Raw genomic sequence first — 26,202 nt, forward strand, 5'->3', positions numbered from 1 at the left:
AAAGTCAGATATGTTTAACCCTTCTTGTTGCTTTATTCATATATTGTTTTAACTAAGGAAAAAAAAAGTTTCAGCTCTAGGGTTACCCACAGTGCAGAATGTGAGAACATGGGGCAAGGAAGAATACAGGGGACAGGACGATCTCTCTTGGTGGTAACTTGGACATGGAGTGACTTTAAATGATTATGAAACTGCACCCTAAACCTGTTAAAAGCTTCTCATATTTAATGCAAATAATTTTTTTTTTTAAACTTGGCCACTCTTAAAATCTGGAATTTATGATCAGATGCTCTGTGTTCTCCATTTCGTTGATTGTGGATTGGTAAAGGCTCTGCTATTAGGCTTGTTATGTTGCTGTGACGGTGTATTTTAACCTTTTCAAAACTTCTGTTTCTTTTCTTTAAATAGCTTCTCGGACCTCTAGCCATAGTGAACAACAGAGGGATAGAAGGTATGATGCTGTTATTTATATTGAAATTAGGTCTCCTCTAGTTTATTTTTTTTTCCTTTTCTCTATCCTTAGTGTGTTTAAAAATAAAATAGACTTGGAAGAAAATAGAAATACCGTGATTCTTAAGCACAAGGTAGGTCAAGAGCTTGAGGAGTTTTCTCATCAACTTTTTTACGTGTCTTCAAAAAGAGAATGCAACCAACCATCAAACCTCTGCAGAACTGTTTTCCTGACATCTATTTACAGGATCACTTCACAATGAAAATAAGCACACTTTCAGGCTTCCTTTCAGTTTCTCAAAGGGCACTGAGAAAGGAGGTCACCAGCCTGGATAGCTGGTGAACTGAGTCTGCCATTATTTTAGATGTGAAGGAACTGTACCCCTCTTCTTTTTTAGTTAATTTTACAATAGTTTTAGAAGTTACGCTTCTGCAGGTTTATTTCTGTCAGCAGGCAGACCCTTCTGTAAGCAGATGCGTCATCTACTCGCAAAACTCCCTTTTCAAAGTGTATGTTGTGTGAGACTCCAGCTGGATCAGTGGTGCTCTGGGAGCCACGGTCTGGGAACGTGGGCCATCCCTGCAGCTTGTGCTCTAAAGCAGCTGGTACAGTAATAAACCAGGGGTAGTACCTATGGGGCCTTCACTGTCACGGAAGTCCCTGGTGTACTCAATGCTGTAAGCAAATAGGCCCTGTCCCAAAGGCTTCATGAGGCTTCCTCTGCCCCACTTCAGCACGGTGAGAGGTTTCCCTTGAGGTCTGAGGATACACAAGTTTTTAGGTAGCCAGCCAGAAGCAGTTTTAACTACCCTACTGTTTTCACACTGTAGCAGGCTAAGGGCAAGCACATGATTGCTTCTTATTATCCCGTGAAGACTAAGACTTCTGCCATCTAATTGAGTTACACTTGTGTTTAAGTACTTTAAGCATGTAAATTATTTCACTGAAGCCAATAAACCTACTTTCTGGCTTAGGCATTTAATTAGGTGCTTTGAATAGAAGCCTAAGTGTGTTTGTTAGAAAGGTCAGGTAAGTTGCTTTTAAGTCACGGAAAAACATCTTTGGTTAAATCAAAAAGGCCTGTGCTATTTTGATTTCCCATGAAGAGAAAACCTTGGAGTTTTGTACTTAAAAGAACTGGTTTAAAATGTTTTAGGTCATTATTCCCCTTTGCCTTCATTTCCAGGCGTCCCGAAATTACAATAGTTGCTGCTGAACCCCTCCGGCCATCCTCCTGGTTTCCAGGTGCAAGCCCTGTCACTCCTCAGGGATTAGGATTCCCTTCTGCTTCATCTCATGCTCAGTGGAGGAGAAATGAACGTATTCCAGCTGAGGTGAGTGTGAATTTACATGAGATGTGTTTGATTTACAAAGGTAAAAAGAAAATTAAGTCAGAGAGGAATAGAGTTTTTGCTTGCTTAGGCTTTCATCACATTGAATAGAAGACTATGGCAATGTTCTTTTCCTCTGCATATGTTAATTTAGTATTTTTAAATTTATATGCTGCCTCTTTTTTTTAAAGGATCATATCTGGGTATACATTAATATTTGTCTGTTCTGTAGCTTCCACCGTCATATGAGCAGGTGATAAAAGAAATCAATCAAGTGCAAGTCAATACAACAAATAACAATAATGCAGCTGCTCCTAGACATACCACTACTTCTGCAACACAAACTGACTTTCCAGAGGAACTAATCAACCATTTGCCAGGAAGTAATGTAAAAACTAGTGTGCCTACACACTGGGAATCTGCAGGCTGTCGAGGTGAGACTGGTTTGGATTTCTCCTTAATGGAAAGCTTGGTCTGTCTCCTCAATGTTCTGTATTATTGGTCTGTGCAGCATTTAATATGAATAGCAATTGAATTTCTGTAGAAATCCTCTCTTCTGAAGAGTTACCATTGCATTTAGACTATAATTAAATCTTAAGTTTTGTTCAATTCAGCCATAATTGCAGTCAGAGTTTTGGGCCCAGAGGAGCTCAGATATCCAACCAAAATAGCAGCACTGTCGTACATTCATTCGGACTGAAAAGTGCATAAACCTAGCTGGGGAAGTTATTGTGCTCTTCTTTGGTCTAGTTGTTGTTTGCAGACCACTCAGTGCTACAAGTTTACAAGTAGTTTTGAACTTACAACATGTAGATACCATGCATTTCAGCAATCTTCAGCTTATTCCTAGCAGTTCGTATATTTGTTCATGCATCTTTTTAGAAAGAGCACTGCATTTTCACAAGCATCAGTAAGTTCTGAATGAAAACCATCATGGTGACCATCCTGATGGCTGTCAAACCATAACATAAATAAAGTGTTCTGGAAGAGGTAACTGAAACCTTTTGTGTTAGCAGGGCAGAGTCCTCTTAAACCTCCTAGGCCTTCTGCGTCTCTCCTGATTAAGTCTCCTTCAGAAAATGAGAATCCTTTAATAGTCTTTGAAAATCCTGAAGGTCAGAGGTGCCAAGAAAATCCCAATGCTGTGATATGTCCTGTGCCAAAGCCAAGATCAAGAAGCAATCTCAGACCTGTGGTCAAAAGTACTGACAGTAGGACAGACAATGGCGAAGAAGTAAACCAGCCCACCACAAAACGGCAGCAACCTGCCGTTGAGCAGTCACCTCTTTCAGATGACAGCTTACTAGACAATCAATTGGTGACGGACAGCATGAGTACAGAAAAGAGCCAAAATAGTATTGTTTCAAGGATCAAAGTTTTCGAATCCCAAGGAACTAATGATACCTCAGGATTAGCAAAAAAGCCAGAAATTGCCCCTCGTTCATTCACCCCAAGGTCCGTTACTGCAAAGAAGCCAGTAGTTGCTCCAAAGCCAGGGGTAAGCAGAATTTCAGAAGATTGGGATGTGTGGACCGAAAGCAAATCAACAGCTTCCAAGGAATTGCAACCTCAGCCTGAAGTAGTTGGGAGTATTGTTGGAACCAAACCTGAACTGCCAAAGAAGCCAAAACCTGGCCTTGTTAAAAGTAGCAGTAGTGATTTTCTTGATGCAAGGAGTGGATGGGTTGCAGAAAGTAGTGATGGACAAAAGAGATTTCCTGTTCCTGCTCCAAGGCCTCTCGTTCCTAAAAAGTCATGTTATGCAGAAAATCCTGCCCTGTCTTTGGCCTCACTAAAACCGATTGCTGCTCCTTCAGGAGCTGCTGCATCTGCTGAAGAAAAAGTTGGAAAGTCTCTGGGGGAATTATCACCTGCAGCCAACTCCTCAGCACCTGCTTTGCAGAATAAACTAGATGTGGAAGGAGATCTGATCAGTTTTGATGATGATGTTTTGCCCCTAAGTCCAGCTTGTGTAGCTAAAGATAGCATCAGTTCTGAAACAGCAGCAGGTAAGAAAAAAATTTTTTAAATGTTCACTGTGGTTACTCTTTGCAGGTATGTGATCCTGTGTGTGTTATGTCTGCATGTCTTGATGGGGTTTATGTGTGTGCATGAAACTTTCAGTTTTCCATTATGTCAAGATCACTATGAAATTACTTGGATTTTGAGACTCGGAAGGTTTTAAGGCTATATAGATCTCAGAACTTGTCTGCTGGATTTATTATGTGATTATTAAAATAATGATTAAAGACTTGATGTTATATGCCAGATGTCACCTCTAGAACGTATCACAATTTTCTGTGGGGAACTTGGGACGTCTTATCTCTTGCTGTCTAATCTGACTAATTTATTTAAGTGCCTGAAGTTCTGTAGAACTAGTTGTCAGGAGAAGCAGCAATGTTTGTGGTATTTAGGGAAACTTCTGATCAAATATACTGGGATACTCTGTCTGTGTCACCAGTCCCTACTCATTTCTCTGTCCTGTCTTTCTGTCTTGTCACATGACTATGTGCTTGTTATGCAACTTCAGTTTTTTTCTAATAAATGAAAATAATTACTTCATGTGGAAGGATCAGTTACTACAGCTACATCCCTGTTCATAAACCTTGTTTGATACCACTAAGCAGTTGGGTTGATTTTTTAATGCTATTTTAGGTAGTTTAAGACACAAGTGGGTGTTGGGCTATCATTAAATCTTATAGCAATAGGTTTTACTCTCTTGATATTCAGCTATGTCCTGATTTAGCTTACCAACCCCATTGCAACCCAGGGAGAGTTCTATTTTAGAGCAGGGGGTCTGTCATACAAAATACATGTTTAGAAATTAGCAGTGATTTTTAATCTTTTTTTTTTTTTTTTACCCTCATCTATTGGGTTTGCATGGCAAGGATTTGGTAGTGGGAGGCTTCAGGGATGGCTTTTCTGAGAAGCTGCTAGAATCTTCCCCCATGTCCAACAGAGCAGGAGAGACTCCAAGCTGGAGCAGGGAAAGAACGTGAGGAGTCCTCTCTCTGAGGAGGAAGAAGGAGCAGCAGAGAGAGTCTGTGATGAGCTGACCACAGCCCCATTCCTGTCCCACTGGGAGGGGAGGTAGAGAAAATTGTGGGAGAAATTGAGACCAGGAAGAAGGGAGGGGTGGGGGAAGGTGTTTTTAAGATTTGAGTTTATTTCTCATTATCCTACTCTGATTTCATTGGTAATAAATTCAAGTAACTTTTCCCCAAGTTGAGTCTGTTTTGCCCATGACAGCAGCTGGTGAGTGATCTCTCCCTGCCCTTATGTCAACCCATGAGCATTTTGTTATTAAACATTAATTCTTCTATTAAATCAGAGACAGTGATCACAAATGAAAATCACTTGGAAAAAAAACAACTTTCATGATGAAGTAGTAAGAATGTCACTCTTTCTGGTTGGTGTCCTAGGTGTTATTCTTGATTTAATTAAGAATAAAATGCTTTCCATTCTCATGGTTAACAGAGGGATTATTCGAATAATAGTTTCCTGACTTCTTGAGTCACCTGTCTGTGATTTTATTCATTTAGTAAAATGTCATCTTTGCTATAATCACTTCTTGCCTACTAAAGAGAAAAAGGTCTGATAGCATTATCACTTTATTTCACTGTAAAATTAGGATTAATTCCAGATTTCTGCTGGCATTTGTGAGCTCAAGATCATGTATTGTGCAACACCTTGACAGAGCATCCACAAGAACAACACTGGTTCTCTGAAAATGAGGCAACACAGAGCACTAACACTAGCTATTTCTCATGTTCCCATAGGAACAGCTTAGGATTTGCAAGAATCCACAGTGAAATGTTTTGTGAAGGCAGGAAGAGTAGCTCTAATCTTGCTCCCGGTTCCCCAGACCTTTGCATTTCTTACATATTTGTCACTGTCATTACTTAGCAAAATGACAGCGCTCTGCTTGTTGTTATGGCAACCCTAGGAAAGGAAGAAGGCTTTTATGCAGTGGTGTTTGAAACCAAGCACCAACATCTTTTTGGTCAAAGAGCCAGTGTTACACCACAGATTGCAGCGTTCCCAAAGCTTCGTTTTTCCTGCTACAGCACAACCAAGTCTGATACTTAGACTAATGCAAATGGAACTGGACGGATCAATCGCTGCTGCTGCTGCTGCTAACGCTTGTGTGGAAGTAAGAAGGTGAAATGTTGAGTTGATGAGAAGGGCACAGAAGTTGAAGTGAGCATATGAATGAAAAGGTGAAACAGGCAAAACAAATTCAGAGTCTCCACAGCAATTTAGTTGACTGACATAAGACATCAGCTTCCTCTTAGCAGAAGGCTACCATCTCCACAGTAATGGAAAATATTTGAATTCCATGTATGTGCTAATATCAACAGTGTTGACAACAAAACAGTTTATAGTTTCACCAGTTTAACTGTCAGTGTTTAATTGGTAGTTTAAGCTCACTGGATGATTCTCTTTCAAGTTTACCTCAGGCAATCCCATGGGTTTCATCAGTGTTTGACAGCATCTCCAACAGCACAGCTGTTGCTAGAGTGAATTTACCCTTATCCAAACAGTAATGATTTTATTTTTAGAGGTGAACTGTGGCAGAATCTTGCATCCAGCTCATGTCTCTGATGCTGGCCCAAGAGAAGTCCCAGAAAGGAGAAGTCAGTCTACATGAAATCTGTAGAACTGCTTTGTCATCAGCCAAAATTAATGCCAGTTTTAAATGTCATAATTTTGGACTCAAAGGCCAGAAATAATGTTCAAAGTCATTTGTATCCTAATGAAGTTACTTCTATTCAAGTCAGTCATTTAGAATGTGAAGGGATCTGTTTGGGACTCTACATCTTGAGGTTCTAATGCTTGGATGATGGTTGTGATATTTTGGAGCATTTTTGCATTTTTTTTATAGCTGATAACAGGGATTTGTGCAGTTCCTGAAGGTTAAAAGTTTTGGTAATCTGCCAGGTGGGCTCTCTTCTCACTTACCCATTTTTACAGAGGCTTGGAAATTAAATGCTAGTGCAAGTTTAACCAAGTGTAAATTCATGGCTTCAGAAGACCCATATCAAGCACTGGACTTCATGATCTCGGAGGTCTTTTCCAACCCGGTTGACTCTATGATTCTGTGATTTTACTTGTAATTTGTATTAATTGCTATGTCAAAGCATGTAGTGTACCTGCTTGCTGAGTGTTCTGCCAATGTGTGTTTTGGACAAAGAAAATAAAATAACTGTGCATTTAAAGTGCACATTTTAATTAAAACTGGAGGTAATCTTGCTAGAATGTTTTTCTTCCTTTTCGCATGGGGAGAGCTATGTTTCCTTCTCTTTAAAACAGCAAATAATTCACTAATTGCTCTGTGCTGACATATCAGAAGTCAATTTAAACCAAATTCTTTGAAAAGTAGTTCAGAAAGAGCCTTACGTTACCAGCAGGAGACAGCTCACATTTTGATAGCTTCATTAGATTCAGTTTGAACAGTAGTACAACTACTGCATTTCTTAATTGTCTTATCTATCTGTCTGTCTGTCTGTTATATCATAGTATAAAGGTTCGTTTCTGCCTGCAGGGTGAAAAAAACCCCAACCAAACCAGTGCTGCTATCCATTTATGTGTATTGTTCCTTCTTGTGGCATGAATGGTGGCATTTGTGTGACATTATAGACAATTCAGAAAAACTGCTGCTTTAGTAACTCCAGATTTGTCTGCTGTGGGGATATTGCCCAGCTGCTTGATTTTAATTGCTTCCTCAGGAAGGAAAAGAAAAACAGAAAAGAACTGAAATAGTTCTAACTGGTAGATTAGTCTAGACATATCTTCAAAATAATGCAGCTTCTCTTAAAGTCTGCTGCATTACATCTGATGACTCTTATTGTGGTTATATTAAAGACACCTGTCTGATTTTTTACTTACTGCCAAAAGTATCACCACCAGAGAAGAATGAGCTGTTTCATCCATTTTAATCTGCTCTTTGGCTTAAACCTCTTTATAAAAACAGATTTACCTGAAGACATGCTGCTGTGAGGTGGAGTAGTGGAGATTCAGGTCTGTGTTGTGTCCTGGCTGGTTTTGCTGCAGGGTTGGCAGTCTCCAGCAGAAGTGGCAACAAGCATCCATTAACTCTTCAGTCACTACAGATGTTAGCTTAGTAAACATAAATTGGAGCCTTCAAGAACCTTGAAGGGGACTCCACTGTTACCACAGGAGAGGGCCTTATATGTAGGTTTGGGAAACAAATAAGGTTTTTAAATCATAGCTACATAATAGATGAGGAGCCCTTTAAGTTGTCAAATGCAGATGAATTTGGTTTTGAGTTCTGGGTCTATAGATGCTGTTAAGTGGTAACACACAAGTAATAATGTTCTTAATAAAATCTGTTTTCTCTGGTAATTTGTTTATTTAACAATAACACTTAAAATGCAGATATCCTTTGATCAGAAAGTTTGTTATAGAACAATAATATACTTATTTAAAAGAAATGTTTACAAATAAAACTATTTTTTTCCTTTGCTGGAAACATGAGATTCTTGCAAGAGAGTATATAGGTATTTTAAACAATATTATAAATTACCTTGTCCTTCACATTTTCAATAAAAAAAGATGTTGTCTGACCTACTGCTTTCTGTTACCTGCTTTGGAAATTTCCAGCTTGCCTGTTTTGGGGCACTTGAATCTCTTGCCAGTGAACAACCATTTATTCACCTAGCAAGAATGGACAAGGCTGTGTTTCTTAATCTCCAGGGTAATTTGGAGGCTTGTTTTCTTTGTCACCCGCTGTATGTCCAAATACCCTCTGGCATCCAGGTTTTGAAGTTAGACCAAGTTACGCAACCAATTTCTAACAACGTGCCCTCATAGCTGACCTGTTCTGGGCAGGAGGTTTGATTAGAGACCTCCTGAAGGCTCTTGCAATCTGAACTATCCTAATCTTACTTCAACTAGCAAAATAGATTAATGATGTAGGAATAGCCTCCAAACTCTTACATAATAGCTCATGCTGCTATACACAGTTCTTTTGTGCCAAAGGCACTGTAGTTTCTATTACCTTTCACTAGTATGGATAATCTAGCAATGAACACAATGGTTATGCCCTTAGATATACACAGGTACTAAGTGTGGGCATTTCCACACTTTGAGAGAGAAGTGCTGAAAGCTTGAAAAAGGTCCATCTGTGTATGTATCTCTGTCTGTGTATGAAGAGTACATGTGTAGTTTCCCATCCTATGAATGCTTTTATTGCCATTATGTGTTACAATAGCCAAGAAATTTTGATATTCTAGTATTAGATTTTATCTACTCTCCAGCTTTCTGACACAGTGGATGAGATATTTCATTGCTCAACTAAGGACAGCTTGCATTTTCAACAAGTACATTTAAGTCAGATCTTCTGTTGCATCTCTTGGCAAATTCTTTTTCTGTGCTTTCCAGATAATACAAAACTCTGTATAATTCTTTGTCTTTGCGCACTTTTGTCACACTGATTGCTAGGCTCCTTCTGCAAAGCAGATGTACTTGTCTCTGCTCTAATTTTAAATCTGAAAGGATACTAAGTCTCCTGCTGAATAATACTGTATTCCTTTTATTTGAGTGAGCTGGTCTAGTGTTAAGAGAACGCTGAGAAGCCTGAATTTCACTTGAACTTACTTTTGTGTTGTTTACAGATCAGATCCTGAAAGAATCTGCATCATACTGTCTCTCTTTTGTTTGGTTTGGGGTTTCTTTCTTTTTTTAATTTCCCAGCCTGTTAAAACATACAATCATGACCAGATCATGACAGTTTTCCATGCAGAGGGAACTGCAAATTGCTTGTTTTGTGAAAGGTGGTATAGTCCATATTATTTTCTCTGTGTCAGAAATACCATTTTTAAGAACATCAAACTGTTAATTGTCTTTATGAAAAATGCTGTGGAAAACAGGTTGGGAAAATCACTGATGCTGGAATTTAGGTAGGATACTTGTCTGATACATCTCTTTATAGTTGTAAATGGGTTGAGATTTAAAATGTCTGAGTGAACATCAGACTTTTGATTGTGGCATTTCACAGTGTTTCTTGAGCATGAACCTCATTCTTCTTTGGAATGTTATCTGTCAGGTTTCAATTGAATCTCTGGGTATATTACTAGGAGGGCCTAGTTGTTGAGAATCTTCCCCAGGTATGGGCTTAGTATGCTTCCATAAACACCAGAGTGGTTTTATGGGCCTAGGTTTTAGTAAAACCATTTGTTGATGAGGTTTGTTTCTATTCTCTGTTCCTGGAAGACTCTGATAACAATCCTGTTCTATGTGAAGAGAATGTGTGAGCTGATTTAGGTTTTTAAATTAAAAACCACAGTTGCATACTTCTGTAGTGGCAAGTGGTGTAATGTCAGCATCCCCACCTTTTGTACTAGGTTGTTCTCATGTGTACTGAGTACTCCTTGCAAGATAGAGGACCTTCACAACAGATAGTACTAGTCTGTGCTTTTAGCTTTCCACATATTATTTGTTTGGAGATTCCCCTTATTGCTGCTGAGGTATCTGTTACCATCTTACTCGCTCTCACCTAAAGACTACCAATAAATATTTCAGAAAGATACCTGTCCATCCTCTTCACATGGGCAAAACCAGTGTTTGTTCTGTAAGCTCCTAATTTTTTTATTTTAAACAAGGGTAGTAAATGAGAATGGGGGGAAAAGGCTGTCTCTCCTAAGCTGTTGAAAGAAAAGAGATGATATACAGTGTATTTGAATACACAGCTTTCATTTGTCTTTCCTGTGTACAAGCACACTAAGATATGTTATCACATAAACCTTTGAAACAGAAGCTGTAGAGAAATGAAACTAAGGAAGACACAAACTTTAAGCATCATTCTAAAAGTTTAATAAAAAAAAATCAATAGAAATCTGTTGATACGTGTTATGAAAAATTACTTGCAGATTAATTTCCTTGAGCTGAGAAGCTTTAAATGAGTATATTAACAGTTCTGTTTTCACACCTCCGTGAATTATGCTCAAACGATGCCCAATTGTTGTTAAACAACATAAAAATTTGATATGTTGTCAGTCCCATTGCACAAAGCAGCGCAGTTGTTTCCTCAGCCAATTTCTGCTGCAAACTCAGCACTGGGGAATGGAATAACACAAACAAGGTAATGAGTTTTAAACTAATTATGAGGTGACAACAGTATAATTGAACATAAGATAATGAGTGGAAAACGTTCATCAAATGGTTTTCTCAACCTTAGAAATTACTTTTCTCAGACTTAAAATTATCAGATGTTTTGATGTAGAGACCTCTACCAACTGTTGAATGGTCAACAAAACCATTTCTATGCATAGCAGTGATTAAGAGCTGACAAACAGCAATTTTGTACAATTTTAAATCTCCTATAAATTTACAAGAATACAGAACTGTGATTATTTTGGGTGTTTAGAGCATCTCCACTTGGTCTCACAATGTCTCTATTTTTATAAGATGGAGGCTTTGGAAAACCGTTTCTTCGTTTTTCATGCAGAACTTCCCTAACCTCTGTGGAACCTTGTCCTGGGAGGTGCTGTGTGTGCCAGTGTGTTCCTTATGGTCCTGCTGTGTCAAGGAGCTCATGACTTAGCCCTGCTCTCCTTTCCTCTGTTCGTCCCTCTCTCTCCAGCATGCCAATGGGCCAGTGCAGCCTTGAGGTCCCCCTGCCCTGCTGCCTCGCCAGGGTCACTCCTCAACTGTGTCATAGAGTTGCCAGAGAACTGAAACAAAGAAGAAAGCCCAGGTTTTCTTTTTTTTTCAGCTGCACTTAAAGTCACTCTGAACACCAGCACAAGAGTTAAGATTAAATAAATCTTTGGGGGTTTTAATGCAATTCAAGAGTTAGCATTGTAGCTAAGCAGACAAAGGGATTTTTGTTTCTTGTAATGACTGTACTGCCAGAATGCTTCCACCCCTATTGTGGTCTGCATTTTCAAGAACTCCAGAAAAACTCTTGCTCTGATGCAGCTTCCATTGAGAAAATACAAACCTTTTACTGACTAATGCTAATCTATAACTTCAGAAAGATTTGCCCTTACCTTCTAAAATAGTATGGGTTGCCTGTGCCTAGTTTCTGGATGCACCTGCGTCTTTGGGCACAATGTGACAGAGCCATCTTCTGTCTAGATGGTAACAGAGCTTATTTTTAACCGTAGCCTGCATACCTTTAGCTGTGGACAGATTGTTGACCTGTCATGATCCTTTGTACCTGAAGTGTTGTACAAGTAGCCTGACAGAGGAAATTGATGCACTTTCATGATTGAAATGTGATATGAAGGTACCCAGGTGAATTTCTGGGGAGCCTGTAGGCAGGTAGATGTCTTTCCTTTGAGAGAGTCCATGGCACAAACCCACACAGCACACCTGTACATGCTGGATCCACCTGTGAAGGAAGCCTTAAGCAAGGGGCTAGTGGGAGGTGGACATCTGAGCACGGGCTCTGTGGCACATGGTCCCTGCTGTGTGACAGCTGCCCGCTGCAGCAAGAAGCGCCCCGCAAGGGGGAGAGGCAGCAGAGCCTGGGGAGCTGTGGCCACCAACTTATGTGCATCTGAGAGGGCATGAGGTTGTTCATAAATAAATACTGTTTTTTCTGTGTTTTCCTAAATCTTGCGGAAATTCCCAGACACAGGTTTCTTGTGTCTTGCTAAACCGCATTGTGAAATGCTGTCCAAGATTACCTATAGGAAATAATAAGTTAATATTGCATAATTTTAATTGGTTTTTGTAAGTATTGAAGATAAAATTTTGTCAAATACACTGTTTTCCAACTTTGTCAGGAAGCATGGCAGTAGTTTTGGGAAAGGGTACGTTTTTTATAAAAATCATGAAGAATTTAAGAGATGCCCAGCACACTTGCTCTCTTAGGCTCTAACACTCCATAAATAACATCTCGTTGAGCTATACATTTAAAAAGGCCACCAGAGGAGATCAGACTCAGTTGTTGTGGCTATGAATATGTGTCATGGAGAATTTATCCTCCACAGTGCTTCTCCAGTTTCCTCTTTACACTTTTATGATACTGTTTAGTGTTGCTGTTTTACAGCAGTTTTTGGTAATGTCGGAGAAAGAAGTAGCAGTTGTTAACAGGAGAGAAGAGGTGTAAATGTGGTATCGCTCTTTGACATGAAGATCTGCACGAGCCAGACCCATTGATTTGGTTTTTATTTATGCACAACTATTTTTACAGCTGCCTTCTGCATGCGCCTGTGTTCCCATGCCTATTAATAAGATACCAGTGCTTAAGGTTATGAAGCATGGAAAACATTGCTCCTGTCTTACCAATGGAATGATTGGAAAGGCTTGTAAAGGCGCGAGTGATACAGGCAGGGGCAGAGCTCAGGCACAACTCCCAGTCCTTGGTCTGAACCAGTCTCCTCCATGTCACTAGGTTTGTAACCAATAAAGTGATGCAGAATCTTCAAGGGAATTAGTTGTTCTACAGCAAAGGCATTTTGTAACTGGTAATATTTAAATGTTTTGTTTTGTTTCTGTGGGCATTTTATCTGCTGCAGTGCTGATTGTTTAGCTTTGGCTAGATTTTATTGATTAAAACTTTTAGTGTTCACAGCTATGTCTGCATATTAGAGCAACTGCTTTGAAAACATTTCCCTAAAGCCATTCTGATTTCAGGTCCCTATTGCCAAGCAGTGCAGTTCCTCTTGTTTAGTGGCTTATATAATCCCAGAAGGTATCTGGAGCATGCCTGTGTTAAGTCAGCTATGAATGCAGAAGTACAAAGAAGACATGTTATTTACAAATTGCTGAGTACACTAGTTGCATCAGCCTGATTTATTTTTTTTATTACTATCTTGTGTATGAAGTGTAAATATCCTTAATAATGAAAGCAACACTTGGTGAGATATGTGTTCAACAAATAAATATTAAATATGTCGGGGTTTTTTTCCCTTTTAGATCCATTTCAGTTCCTCACCAAAAGTGAAACTGCAAAGGAACAGCCAGCTCAATCAGCTTTAGCTCGGAAACCCACTGTGATCCGAATTCCAGCTAAACCCGGGAAACGTAAGTTCTTCTCCCAGATTGTCTGAGAAATCTGTTAGAAAATAATTTCACCTGGAACTCGATGTTTACTAATTGATTTGCTGTTTACTAGCTGTGTTAGCTGCCAAAGGAATCCCATGGTACAGTTTGACAAGACAGAGGAGCCAACCTAAAAGCTGTGGTGGGAGGGAGAAATAGATGAGAGTCGTGTTCCAATCCCCCTGCCTCCCAGGTACCTCATATTGGCTCCCTGCCTTGCACCAAGTCTGATGTCTCAAACCTTATGGGGCTAATGCATATCAGAGGGGAAAGAGTGTGCATGGGGCGGATCTAAACACTGCCAGGGAAGAGCTGGAGGAGACCCTTCCAGCAGAAGCAAGCTTGTTTTGTCAGCTAAACCATATCACAGAGCTGATCGGCCAAATTGATTTTGGCTCTGACCTCAGCTGATGTAATTTTAATGCTGCTCCCAAGCTTCCTGGGAGCCACAAGATCTTTGTGTTGATCTTTGTAGGCTGGAGTACATGCTTGTTTCTGTTTAGCCGTATGTTTTATCCTCAGAGCTTAGGAAGAAATGTCAGAGGATAGCTCTTAAAAACTCATATTTCAGAATCGTGTTTTGCTGAGTATGTACAGAGTCAACTTGTAGCAACAGTAAGTCCAGGTGACTTTTCTCCTGAGACTTTCTCTCATTATTTCCCAAGTTTCCATCTGCACCTATCACCAACCCAGTGCTAAAATACTACATTTTGTTGTCCCCTCCATATGTGAGAAATGCAGTGGTAATGATTAAAAGTGCAGAGAAGACTGAAGATAAAGCTGCAAGGAGAAGTCTTTCTGTTAAAATCTGATTGTAAAGAAGAGTTTTTTTCAGTTGGAAGACTGTATTTATGAACTACTCTTAAGAACCCCTGACATAGTTCTTCTCCACAAAGGAAATTGTAATTTCCATTACAAAAAAAAAGCAAAACCAAACAAACTACTACCAACCACCTAACAATTTTTTTCATTTTCTTTTTTTTTATTTTGTTTTTGTCTGAGACTGATTCTCTTTTGAAATTGTAAATAACTGGTCCCTTGCTGCTCTCTAGTGGTAATTGAGTTTTCCAGAGAAGACTGCCCATCATCCTGTACTTAGCTACAAATGTGAGGAGGGTGTGAAGGACTGCTTTATGGAGTCTGTGTCTGGAAGATTAATGGGATATGAAAGAACAGAAGCAGATTCCAAGAAAGCAGAGTAGACTTTTGTCAGATAGGGGCTGCTGCAGAAATGTACGCTGTTAAAAGTTAAAAAATGGGAAAAGTACAACTGGGTCAAGGTATAACATAGATTTAGTAGGATTTACATTGTAAAAGGGCCACATAATCTCAGTACAGAGGGTCTTTCACCATATTGAGGAGATAAACTCTGTCAGGAACCAGCACAAACCAAAAAGAAAAACTCCAATAAACAAACAAAAAACCCCCAATCATCAACAACAACAAAAAGCCATCCATCTAGCACTACCAAAAAGGAGACAGAGTTGGATGCTTAGGAATTTGAACTCCAGTATTCAATTAGCATTAGGATTTTTGTTGAAGTGTGATTAGAAAGGAAGCATTAAACTTCCACTTCAGTTATTACGCTTAGAAATCACTAAAAAGAACACCTGAAGTTGTTCGGGTTTTTTATCTTCCTCTAGTTCCTTTAATTTTGGTCGTATGAAGAGTAAGGGAGAGAAAATCAGGCCATCTGTGTATATAGCAAGATTTGAAGTGGATAAATAAATGTCTCATGCTTTTTATATGTCAGTAAGATGTGTTAAGAGAAGATTTCTTTTGCAATTACTGTCAGGTATTGTTTTTTACTTTTCATCCATCACACTAGCTTAGAAGAATGATGAACTTCCTAATATTTTTCCCTATGTGTGGTCACTGCCAACACAGTAACTATGACCTGCTCCTAAGAATCAGGGATTTATCCTTGAACTGATGAATTTTTAAATATCACAGCAGTGATTTACATCATAGTAGTGCAACAGAGGTGTTAAAAATAAACAACACTTCTCCTTCCTATGTATTGTTTCTTTGTTGAGAGTACTTTTCATGATTTGAGCAACTGAAAATTTTCTCTTGGATAGCATCTCTTTTTGTCATCACTCTATAAATGTCCGGGCTGTCTACATATATTATTATTTAACTCCAAGTCCAGCAGGAATTCAGAAGAGCTTAAGTATCTGAAGTTCTTTCTGTTAAATGAATTCTCTTGGTATACAAACACATTGTAAAATAGATGACAAGGTTCCAATAGATAAAGACAAAATGTTTGGTAAATATGCTGGCAAAACTTGTCCAAGTGCTTTCCAGATTTCAGTGGCAGAGACATTCAAACCAAATGTCATATAATTTGCAGAGTTTTGTATTCTGTATTGAGACTCAGGACATCATCACTCCTTCCTAGTAAGAGCTGTACTGTTTCCTCTTCCATGTCCTAAATTTACTTAGCTCCTTTAAAGACTGCCCAGGAGCTTCTGTCTCTGTTTTCTGTCACCCTGAATTTTGTAGCAGGCAATGGTTTATTTTCTTGCCTTTACCTTTCTGGAGATTCTTCCATTCAAGTCTCCTGATCTTTCAGGGTTACTTGAAATAACCCTCAGCTGTTTTCCAGCCTGAAGGATATTCCAGGAGCTGACAGCTGAAAAAAAAGTGAGCCAGTTTAGAAATGTGGCTGAGAGACGGTGATGGTGTTCCAGGGGTATCCAGTAATGAATCTGACATTCCCAGGGGTAGAAACTCTTCTACTCATCCAATTTTATATCAACAAGTTTTGCAGCTGAAACCCTGAAAGTCTAAAATAACTTATTGGTGTCCTGAGAGTAAAGTGAAGATCTGTTATGCAGTGTGGGAAGTGCTCCTGAATTCAGCCTCAGAGTTGCAATGTTTGCTTCATGTCCTTTTTCTCTTCGCTAGACTTTAAGTGGTTCTTTCCATTGGCTGCTCTGGCTTCGAGGAAGGAAGTTCCATTCCCAAAAAAATGCCCCATTTTGTCTATTGTTGGTCCATGTAAAGAAGCTATTAATTTGAATTTCATTTAGGAACTTTTGGTCTTTTTGCAGCTTTAAATGACATCCCACATAGCCCTCCACCACTTCCTGCTGAAAAGCCTATTGGGAACACGTCCGACATCACAGTGAGAAAACCCAACAGTGGTGACCTAGTGAAAAAAGGGGTAAGTTAGAACTGTTTTCCTGTATTACAGCTTTGTGTGTTCTGGTTAACAGATCTCTTGTGACTCTCAAGCATTTGTAAAGTATATTATTTGAAGGACCAGAAGATGAAAAGGACTACTCAAAAATCTAAGGCTTTTTTTCTTTTAATTATGTTCTCTAATTTAATTAGGTAATTTAGTCTGCTGTCAGTTCCGAAAAGCACTTAGGTGATTTTACTAAACTTTGATCACATCTATCTTCAATTTTCTGTATTTATCATCTGGAATCAGGATATTTCCAACTTAGTTTCAAAAGCACTGCAAAGTGGTTCAAAGTCCAGTGGGATTTACACAGTGAAATGTTGTCAAAGTCTGTTAGAAATCTTTTTTTTTTTTTGCCTTCATACACACAGTACCTCTTAATGTCTGTGCTAATTTCCAGGCAGAGGAAACTTTTCTGTAGAAGAATGAAGCTTGGTGGTTTTTTTCAGTTTTTTCAGTTTTTATTTTTCTTCTAATTGTTTCTGCTCAGTTGAACCACTATTTTGGAAAGTAAAGCTCCACTCCTCACTCCTGAGCACATACACAGTAATGGTGGACATTGTAGCTCCGTATCCTGTATGCCATTTAACACAGATTTACGAAAAGAAATTAAAACAAACTAGAAAATGACAGTAAAATTTTCTAGTAATGAGTTTTGTGATGGCAAGAATGTCAGAGAAACATGTGGAAAGCACAGGCAGTAAAAAGATCCAATCAAATCAAAAGCCCTCACTAGCTGGACAGCTGCCAACAAATGCCCTTGTCCCTACCTCTGCTATTAAGATAAAGGGGTTTTAAATGTCATGATTGAAAAGACTATTCAGTGAGGTCCCATCTTTTCTGGATAATGCTGAAAAAATAATTTCCAATACAAGACATTAAATAACATTTTATGCAGTGCAACTCCAAAACTTTTACAGTGTCCTTCAGGTTATTGTGATGGGCATGTGCAAGCTTCAGAGGATGTTTTTAAGAAAAAGATTGCATTGAATCCACTGAAACACTTAAATCTTATCTGTGGAAAGATAAGATTTGTGCTCCTAAAACTAGTATTGTTTGTCGGTGGAAGTTCAAACAGCAGCAGTAAAAATTGTTGACCATATGTAGCAGTTGGCACAGATTTCTTCCTTTTCATACAGAAGAGAAAAAATTTTGATATGAGGATAACATCTTCATCTGAAAGTGGCAGGTTGTTTTCTTTCTAATCAGGATCGTTTAATCAGGACATTAATTTGGGGACTCAGTCAAGGGTCAAGTCTCGTCACAAAATACATCTAGGTATTTTCTACATGGGAAAAATCACAAAAGTTGTTTATCAGTTTCAAGCGCATTCAAGCACCTAATTAAGTAAACAAGACTGTTCAGACCTATTTCAAACTACTGGTTCAGAAAAGATCCTTTTGAACCCAGATTCAGCACTCTGGTTTACCGCACAGTTCCAGAAGCAGCTGTGCTTGTTCAGTGAAGCTGGCAGAATTTTCTGGCACTGGGATGAAAACAACCAGCAAGAGGCAGTAAGGATGTTCACTTGCTAATCCATCACCATGGTCCAAGCCCTTCAGGCATGGCACATGTCCCCCCTTTCCTGACTGCTGTAGGGTAGTAATCTCTGGCAGGGCCAGCGTGGGCACCTGGGAGGAGTGATGCCTTAATCTGCCAAAGCAAGTTTCACTGGGGTTTATCTGTTAGATCTTTAGGAGACATATTTAGATGCCTTCTTTAACGGGAGCTGATGTTATTTGCAAGAGACACTGTCCTGTGTGAGTTGCATTAATGTCATGTTTTCTGCTTTAAGACTGCTCAAAGTGTTTTATGTGTCAAATAAGAATTGATAATGTGAGATCCTATGGGCATGGTAGTGGTACATTTGTATGATTCCTGTATTTGACTCTTAAGCCCTTACTGCCATGTAGTAGGAAAAGAGGGCCAGGTCATACCTAATGCACAATTTAATCTGTTTCAGGTAGTAAGCCAGGTTATTTACATCTCCCTGTATGTCCAACAACATGTTAAAAGGCTAGAACACACCATAATACTTACTACTTTACTCCCAGACCTCCAGAAACTCTTGTATTTCATGTCTGTGGGATATAATTTAGTATAAGAAATATATAATTTCACCAAGATCTGTTATGTTGGGTTTTTTTTCCTTAGGCTTAAAGAAATGTCTTTTTTCTTTTGAATCATTTTAGGAGTTGAATCATTCAGAACAGGGTGGAGTGCCTCAGCTAGAACCTGTACTACCCCCAAGGTAAGTGCAGTTCTTCAGAGACTCACTTAAAAGTTTCCGAATGTGTTTCTGAATTAATTTATCTAATTAGTCTCAAAGTAGACACTATCACTTCTTAGTCATAACTCTATAGTCTTGGTAGTATGCTTACTAATAAACAGGCAGGACCAAATTGCTAGCTGATTAATACTTGTTTGTACATTAGTGGTATGAGCAGGGAGATTATAGGACAGCTGTTTGACTTTTTAGCTAATGTACAGTGGATGCTGACAGTCATTCCTTTCTGCATCTTTAACCTTTTCACCCACAGCACTTGCACTTGTGGCAGGGTTTGAGTGGTGAAGGAATGGAGATGGCAGATGCTGCCACCCTGGAAATGGCAGATGCTGGGCCAGCAGCTACCCAGAAGCACTGGGTGGTTTATACAGTTCAGTTCAGACCTAAAACACCTGCGAAGGTGTAGGATCAATGATAACCTTGGGGTTTTTTTATTCTTCTGAACTAACAAGAAAAAATGTCTACAGAGGCAAAACTTGCTGGAGCCACCTTAAATTCATGTCTACTCAATACCAGAGACAGAGGGGAGGGAGATACTGCACTGGCTAGCCAGCCCACTGTGGCTGTCTCAGCATTTGCATTCTGAGTCTGTGGGTTTAAACACAAGAGTTTAATCTGATGTATCAGGACAAGAGAATCTTTCTGTTATTGAACGGAGTCTATCATTAGTGATAAGTATTCATTAACATGAAAGAATGTGGTTGTACCCACAAGAGAACACTCTGTGGTGTTACTTCCTCACATTCCATTTAGGATAACAACATTCCTGATTATTATGAGGGTCTCTAGAACTGCAGTAAACTTTTTGCCCTTTCACTCTTCTGCTCAAATGGATTTTTAAAAATTTTTTTAAGTAAGCAGTAATAATTTGCTGAATTGTTTGTTAGGGTCTTCTTGTTTAGTTGAGTTGCCTTACAAACATATGGGTTGATCTGTTTACAGATTCAATGCAGTCTAACTTGGAATTTCCCTTTTTGTCAATATTAAAAATGCTCAGTTTAGGACGAGGCCAAGAAAGGGGAGAGGTGGAAGTTGAACAGAAGTGGAATTTTTTTTTGAAATTTGAAAATTAATCCATACTCAACTAGTAATAGAGAACTCTTATAAGGAGCATTAGTAGAGCATTAATATCTTCTCAAGTGGTGGATGACACTTCCAAAATGTTAGAATGATGCTTCAGAGATCCACTAATGCACATTTATTGGGGTTGATAATTTTTGCAGACCTTGCTGAGTTACTTTATATGAAAAAAGAGAAACAGCTGTAGCAGAAACTTGCAGTAACTGCCTGAAGATTTTCCTGTAACAATCAAATAGTACTGGGGTTTTTTTGAACAGTGGTAGTGCCAGGGTTCCTAATAACAGAATGCCTAAATGTTATGTACATAGTTCTTGTTTATAGCAGAGGTGATTTTTAATTAGCAATTTATTGATTTGGCCACACTCTTTGATTCTAAAAATCGTGAGTCATGTGTACTGCATAGGCAGCTTTATTTAATCAGTGCTTAGTAAGGGTTTTTTTAAACATTTTTAATTAAAAAATAAAAATTACTACTGTCACTTCCAAGTCTCTGATTTTGGTTTCTAAACTACTGGTACATTATTGAGAATGTGATACCTCCAGATGTCAGAGAACTTGAGTATTTTCACCAGTGTTCTTTCTGTTGCATAAAAGTGGTAAATTCTGCTATTAATGGCATTGTGCCCAAAGTGGCATTGTATGTCATGAGTTTCTGCAGAAGACCAGAAGTCACTTTAGGGAAGGGAATGAGCTAGGCTGATCCTGAAGACCAGTTTTCCCAAAAGCTCTCAATAGCAGAACATCCTGCAGCAGCTTCAGACGAAGCTCTTTCTGAAGGTGGATTGCTAAAAGAAATCCAGCTTATGTAGTGGGCTCCCGTGAAAGCTGGCAGGCTGTTGATAAGCAAAAGTGGTGAGCAGACTTGGAAATGCGTAGTCAAAGGATCTGCCTAAGGACGTGATCATCCAGTTGCAGTAGCTGAAGAGTTCATGTGTTCCTGGAAAGTTTCAGATGCTACATATTCTGCAGCCCAGGTTGTCATGAGTCATGTTTTCTTGCCGCATACTCTATAGATAGGGCAGTGGTGGAGGATGAGGTAGCACGCTTATTAATATCCATATTTTCTCTGATGGTTTGCACAATTTTTAGGCCTGTGGATGGAAAAATTATACCAGCTCGACCTCCCCCACCTAAAGGTGCTCCTGGAAGGCCACCTCCACCAAAACTCTCTGCAACCAAGGCCTCTTCCAAAAAGGATGCTATTCCGCGATCTAGTTCTGACATCGCTTCTGATAAAAAAAACAGCAAGTTCAGATTGGGACCCAAGAGAACAAAAAGTGCAGTCTTTAAAAATCCAGATCCAGCATTACCTCCTAGACCTAAGCCGGGTCATCCTCTCTACAATAAATACATGGTGAGAGCTGAGATATTCTATCTGAGACCATTGTTTTTATAAAACAGTGCTGGTTAAAATAGTAGTGAAAAAGACAGTAAAGTGGGTTAGTATGCTGTGTCATTCAAAGTGCATGTATCAGCATAATCTTCCTTAGAAAATACCAATAGATAAATAGTAATATGTCCTGTAAGGTAATAGTGGAGAAAGCAGTATATAAAATCAAAGTATAGATATATATTGCGTGTTATTGTGTGTATATACAATTTATATTATATATATCTTGTAATACTTGTAATAGCTTTTGGGTTTTGGGGCTTCTTTGCATACTCATCAGTTCTGAATTCTCTGACAGCACATAAAATGATGCTAAATAATTGCATTTTTATATTGGGTTTATGCATATATATGAAAACACTTAAAATTGAGGGGCATTAGAACTTAAAAAGTAGTTGACCTTGCTTAATAAAGCCTGTAAAGAGTGAGAAATGTAGCATTGCTAATCTTACATTTTCATCCTATTGATACAATTCCTTTTCATTATAAAAATGTTTCGTTTTGGTATTATATGTGTTATTAGGGAATATTAAATACAAATGGATCAGCATTACAGATAAAAAAGGAGAAAGTCTTTCCTCAGATACTTGAAACTGGTCAGTGATTGAGCTGGTGACTGTTGAACCAGTGCTGTTGTCAAAAACAGAGGCCACAGAGCCATGAACATGAACAACATCAACATCCCCGCATGAAGCGGAAACTTTGTTGCCTTCTTTTTGATCTTTCACTTAGACTTCTGTATTTTTTCTTTGTAGAAGATCAGTAGTAATTCTCTGCCCTCAAGTTACTGTCAAGGAAATTGCCCTCCCAGGTTGTTTTTCCAGTGCCCTCCATGACAAATGATTAGACTTCCACATCAGATGTCTTTCTGAATGTCTCGTACCATATGGTATGAGACCAGTTAGGTGTCTAAGACACTTTTAAAGTGGATGACACCACCTGGGTTTCTCAAAGTGGCAGTTCATATCACTATCTGAATGCCTTCCAAAGGAGCCTGTCCTCTTCCACTGGACTCCTAAATTAGTTACCTGTATTAGGTGGTCTGAATAGTTCCATTTTCACTTGCAGTGGGAATTTGAGGTGCTTAGAAGTGAAAAAAAGTTTTCCATTTTTCTCTGTTTCTGTTCTAGCTACCTGTGCCTCATGGAGTTGCCAAGGAAGATTGTCTTCCCAGGAACACGGGAGAACCGTCCTGTAAGGTAAGGCACTTTTTTCTGCTGGTAAATATTTAATGACAAGACTGCTGTTGCATTAAAGTATCAAATGCTTTAGTCTTTAAAGGTTACACTTAGAAATGTAAAACTGATCTATTAAACCCTTGTGTTTCTTTAATCCCAACAAAACTCCTGCCAATAGAAAACCCAATAATGGCGATTTGCCTTATAGCACAGGAACATGCTGCTTATGGGGCAGAGCAACAGTAATTACTTGGAGTGCCAGAAGGGAGAGGAAGCTGGTAAAATTCCTGTGTCTCACAGGAAAATAATCACTCCCTTGGCTGAGTATCTGAGAAGTGAGCAAAAGATAAGCGAGTAGTTTTATGAAGTGCTGTACATGATATATCAGTGAATTGGCTTTGACATACAGACTTGAAAGTATTTTCCTCTCTCTGCTTCTACAGATCCTGACTTGGTTTTAGGGCATGACTACATTAATATTAAATATCTAGTGTAAATTATAGCCAGGAGCAGCTTTTTTGACTATTATCAGAAACCTACATGGCTGAAATACATTTCTATGCAATCTATTGTTATCTGTTGTAATTCATATTACTCTGCTCTTATCTTTGTCCACACTGGGCTTTTTTTTGTTGGGATTTTTGCACACAGTGAATTACTTTGAATGTAGTTCGTACACTGTGATTGTCATCAGTACAGTCTAAAAATTCCTAGTGGGTGGGATAGAGAAGAAAACTCAGCATTTTGAATATAATTTACCTGTGTAAAGACCCCACAACAAAATTGTCAGCTCCCCTCAGTGTTACCTTCATGTAAGGTGGCTTCCTTGCCCCTCTAAAATGCTTGTTAGTCAGCAGATGTGCTGCCCCTGCTGAGTCTGCTGGGGAAAGTTGGCTGGGTCTTCACTCAAGCAAGAAAGAGTGACTGGTGGCACGAAGTACCAAGCACCAGTGCAAAATTTGGCCATAGCCCTTGCAATGAATGTTGCTATCTGTGCTCCAGATTTCTGACCCACAGACATAGCTGAGGCTTTGTCTGTACTGGGAAGGTTACATGCCTTCCCTTCCTTTTTACTGGCTCTAAAGTAGATATTGGTGAAACATATTCTGGTTTACACAGGCAAAAGGCATACAGAATTCAGACCCATAGCTGTGTGACTAATAACCCCTGCCTCCAAAGGGGTTTTTCCAATACCAGGACAAAATTGCGTCTAAAGTCAAAATGTTACTTTTGGAGTACATACTGTTAGCGTGTTCCATGATTTATGAACTGCTTGGATTTGTTTGTTTCAGGATTCAAACCACCCTCCAAAAGTTTCTGATACAAGTGCACCTCATGCTGTAGTCCTGCATGATTTTCCTGCAGGTAGGTAAATGTGAATATTCTAGAAGCCTGTTTTACTTCAAGACTTTCAAATGGGAATTCTCTTAGGAATTACAGCTTAAAAATGGTGTGGAAGCCCGGTCTACAAAGCCTCCCTTTAGAGTTGTTCAGGTCAATGGGTTTAGCTGTAGATGGGCCAAGTCTTTCAGTTAAAAGCTCATCAGTTTATAAAGTATAATTAAGACTTCTTGAAAACTCATTCTGTTTTTGTCTGTGGTATTTATGTTAAGAAGGTTTTACTTAGAGAAAATCAGTGAGTGTGGCAAATACTGTTAACTGAAATGATGTTGTCTTACAGAGCATCCCGATGACTTGGACCTTCATTCTGGAGACATCGTTTGTCTTCTGGAGAAAATCGATACTGAGTGGTACAGAGGAAAATGTGGGAATCGCACAGGGATATTTCCTGCCAACTTTGTTAAAGTAGTTGTATGTAGGCTTTAAATACACTGCTACATAGATCCTATTGCATTTGTTTTCTGGCTCTACTTTACTGAGTCATCTGTGTGTTTAGCTCCATTCTGTATTTAGATAATCTCTTATCCCGCTGGCAGTACAGAAGACGTATCAACTTGTTTGTGTGGTATTAGAAAGATGCTTGATTTGGCATGAGCAGCTTGTGTTATGGGCAACATTTTGGTGTTAATTTAAAGCCAAGTGAGAAAATCATTTCCCTTATCAGATTCTCTTTGTTAACTTGGGTAGTTTCTCAGGGTCTACAGAGCAGATTATTTTTTGACAGCTGCCTGTAAGAATCAACACTCGGTAAGATGGTTGCTTTTTGTGCCTTCCACCCAGTCCCCAGCTTCTTTCATTTCTTTCTTGTCCCTTGAACTGCACTGGAATGACCACTTTTATAGCCATGTAGTGAAATAGGTCAGGGCAGCAATTTGGCCCAACAAAACATGTTTGTTTTTTTCTTCCTAGAATATTTTTTTTCCAGCAGGATCAATTTGCCTAAGTGGCTTACTAAGTGGCTGCACAAATGGTTGTGCTGGCACAGTACAAGGAGATTGTGTTGTTGCAAATGAGCAGCTTAAAGCAATCCTGTTACTGAATGTGTCACTTGACAGTGAACGGAAGGCAAGAACAGGTGCTGCTGTGGGAGCCCAATAGCTATTAATTGAATGCCTTCTCTTTAGAAGAGATACAATATGGTTCTCTGCCTCAAATGCTGGGTCAGACCTATTGCAAGCCTGAGTCTGAGATTGAGGTCCATTTAGTGACAGTAGTAAGGGCATTGGGCTATCCACACCAGCCATATGGACATGGAGGAATGCCAGACTGACACCAGGATGCAGTGGAGGTGCATGGCCTGGCATTAAAGACAGTTAAGTGTCTATGTTGAGCTGGGACAGCTGGCAGAGATGAGCACTGCTGCCAGATGGGCAATTCCAAGGATTTGGTAAACATCAGGAAGTGTGGGCTGTCTGTCTAGTTTGTAGTGGTGTTATTAGAGAAAATATTATGTGAGAAGTGCTGAAGAATAAAAACTAAACTCATAGTAGTAATGGATCCATGCTCGATTCACTCTCATGAGAAAGATTTGTTAGCTAAATTGATTTGCTGCTTCTACACAAACCAACAATTTAATTTAAAAGCTCTTGCTCCTACTGATGGCTAACAGGAAGAGTTTTATGTTAAAGCAGTGGAATGAGTATTTGGGGTCAAATTCAGTGTTGATGTGGAGAGATAAAAGTTCATAAAAGCTAGAGAATATGCATTTCAAATGTCTATCTTAGTTTTAAAAGGTGGTTATCCTTCGAGGGCAAAAATCTTCTGTTTCAGATTTTTTTTTTTTTTTTTTTTAAAGACAGAGCGCAGTACATGAGGCTGATTTGCTTGACTGAATTCTCCTCTTAATTCATGTCAGATTTAATCTTGATACAAAGTCTTT

General features: G+C 39.0%; 1 protein-coding gene across 2 annotated transcripts in view; it reads left to right on the forward strand.

The window, feature by feature from the left end:
- The window catches only part of SH3D19 (SH3 domain containing 19), an 85,887-nt gene that overhangs the window by 50,854 nt on the left and 8,831 nt on the right, over positions 1–26,202 (forward strand). For both annotated transcript variants that reach the window (XM_050338688.1, XM_050338690.1), the window contains 11 exons: positions 409–451; positions 1,638–1,785; positions 2,015–2,216; positions 2,799–3,791; positions 13,672–13,779; positions 16,854–16,966; positions 19,180–19,238; positions 21,444–21,708; positions 22,875–22,943; positions 24,215–24,287; positions 24,604–24,734. In XM_050338688.1, coding sequence (XP_050194645.1) covers positions 409–451; positions 1,638–1,785; positions 2,015–2,216; positions 2,799–3,791; positions 13,672–13,779; positions 16,854–16,966; positions 19,180–19,238; positions 21,444–21,708; positions 22,875–22,943; positions 24,215–24,287; positions 24,604–24,734 — 2,204 coding nt within the window. The remainder of the gene's footprint in view (positions 1–408; positions 452–1,637; positions 1,786–2,014; positions 2,217–2,798; positions 3,792–13,671; positions 13,780–16,853; positions 16,967–19,179; positions 19,239–21,443; positions 21,709–22,874; positions 22,944–24,214; positions 24,288–24,603; positions 24,735–26,202) is intronic.

This window comes from Myiozetetes cayanensis, unplaced genomic scaffold, assembly GCF_022539395.1.
Source record: "Myiozetetes cayanensis isolate MyiCay16 unplaced genomic scaffold, myiCay2020 scf7, whole genome shotgun sequence".
Classification (NCBI taxonomy): Eukaryota; Metazoa; Chordata; class Aves; order Passeriformes; family Tyrannidae; genus Myiozetetes; species Myiozetetes cayanensis.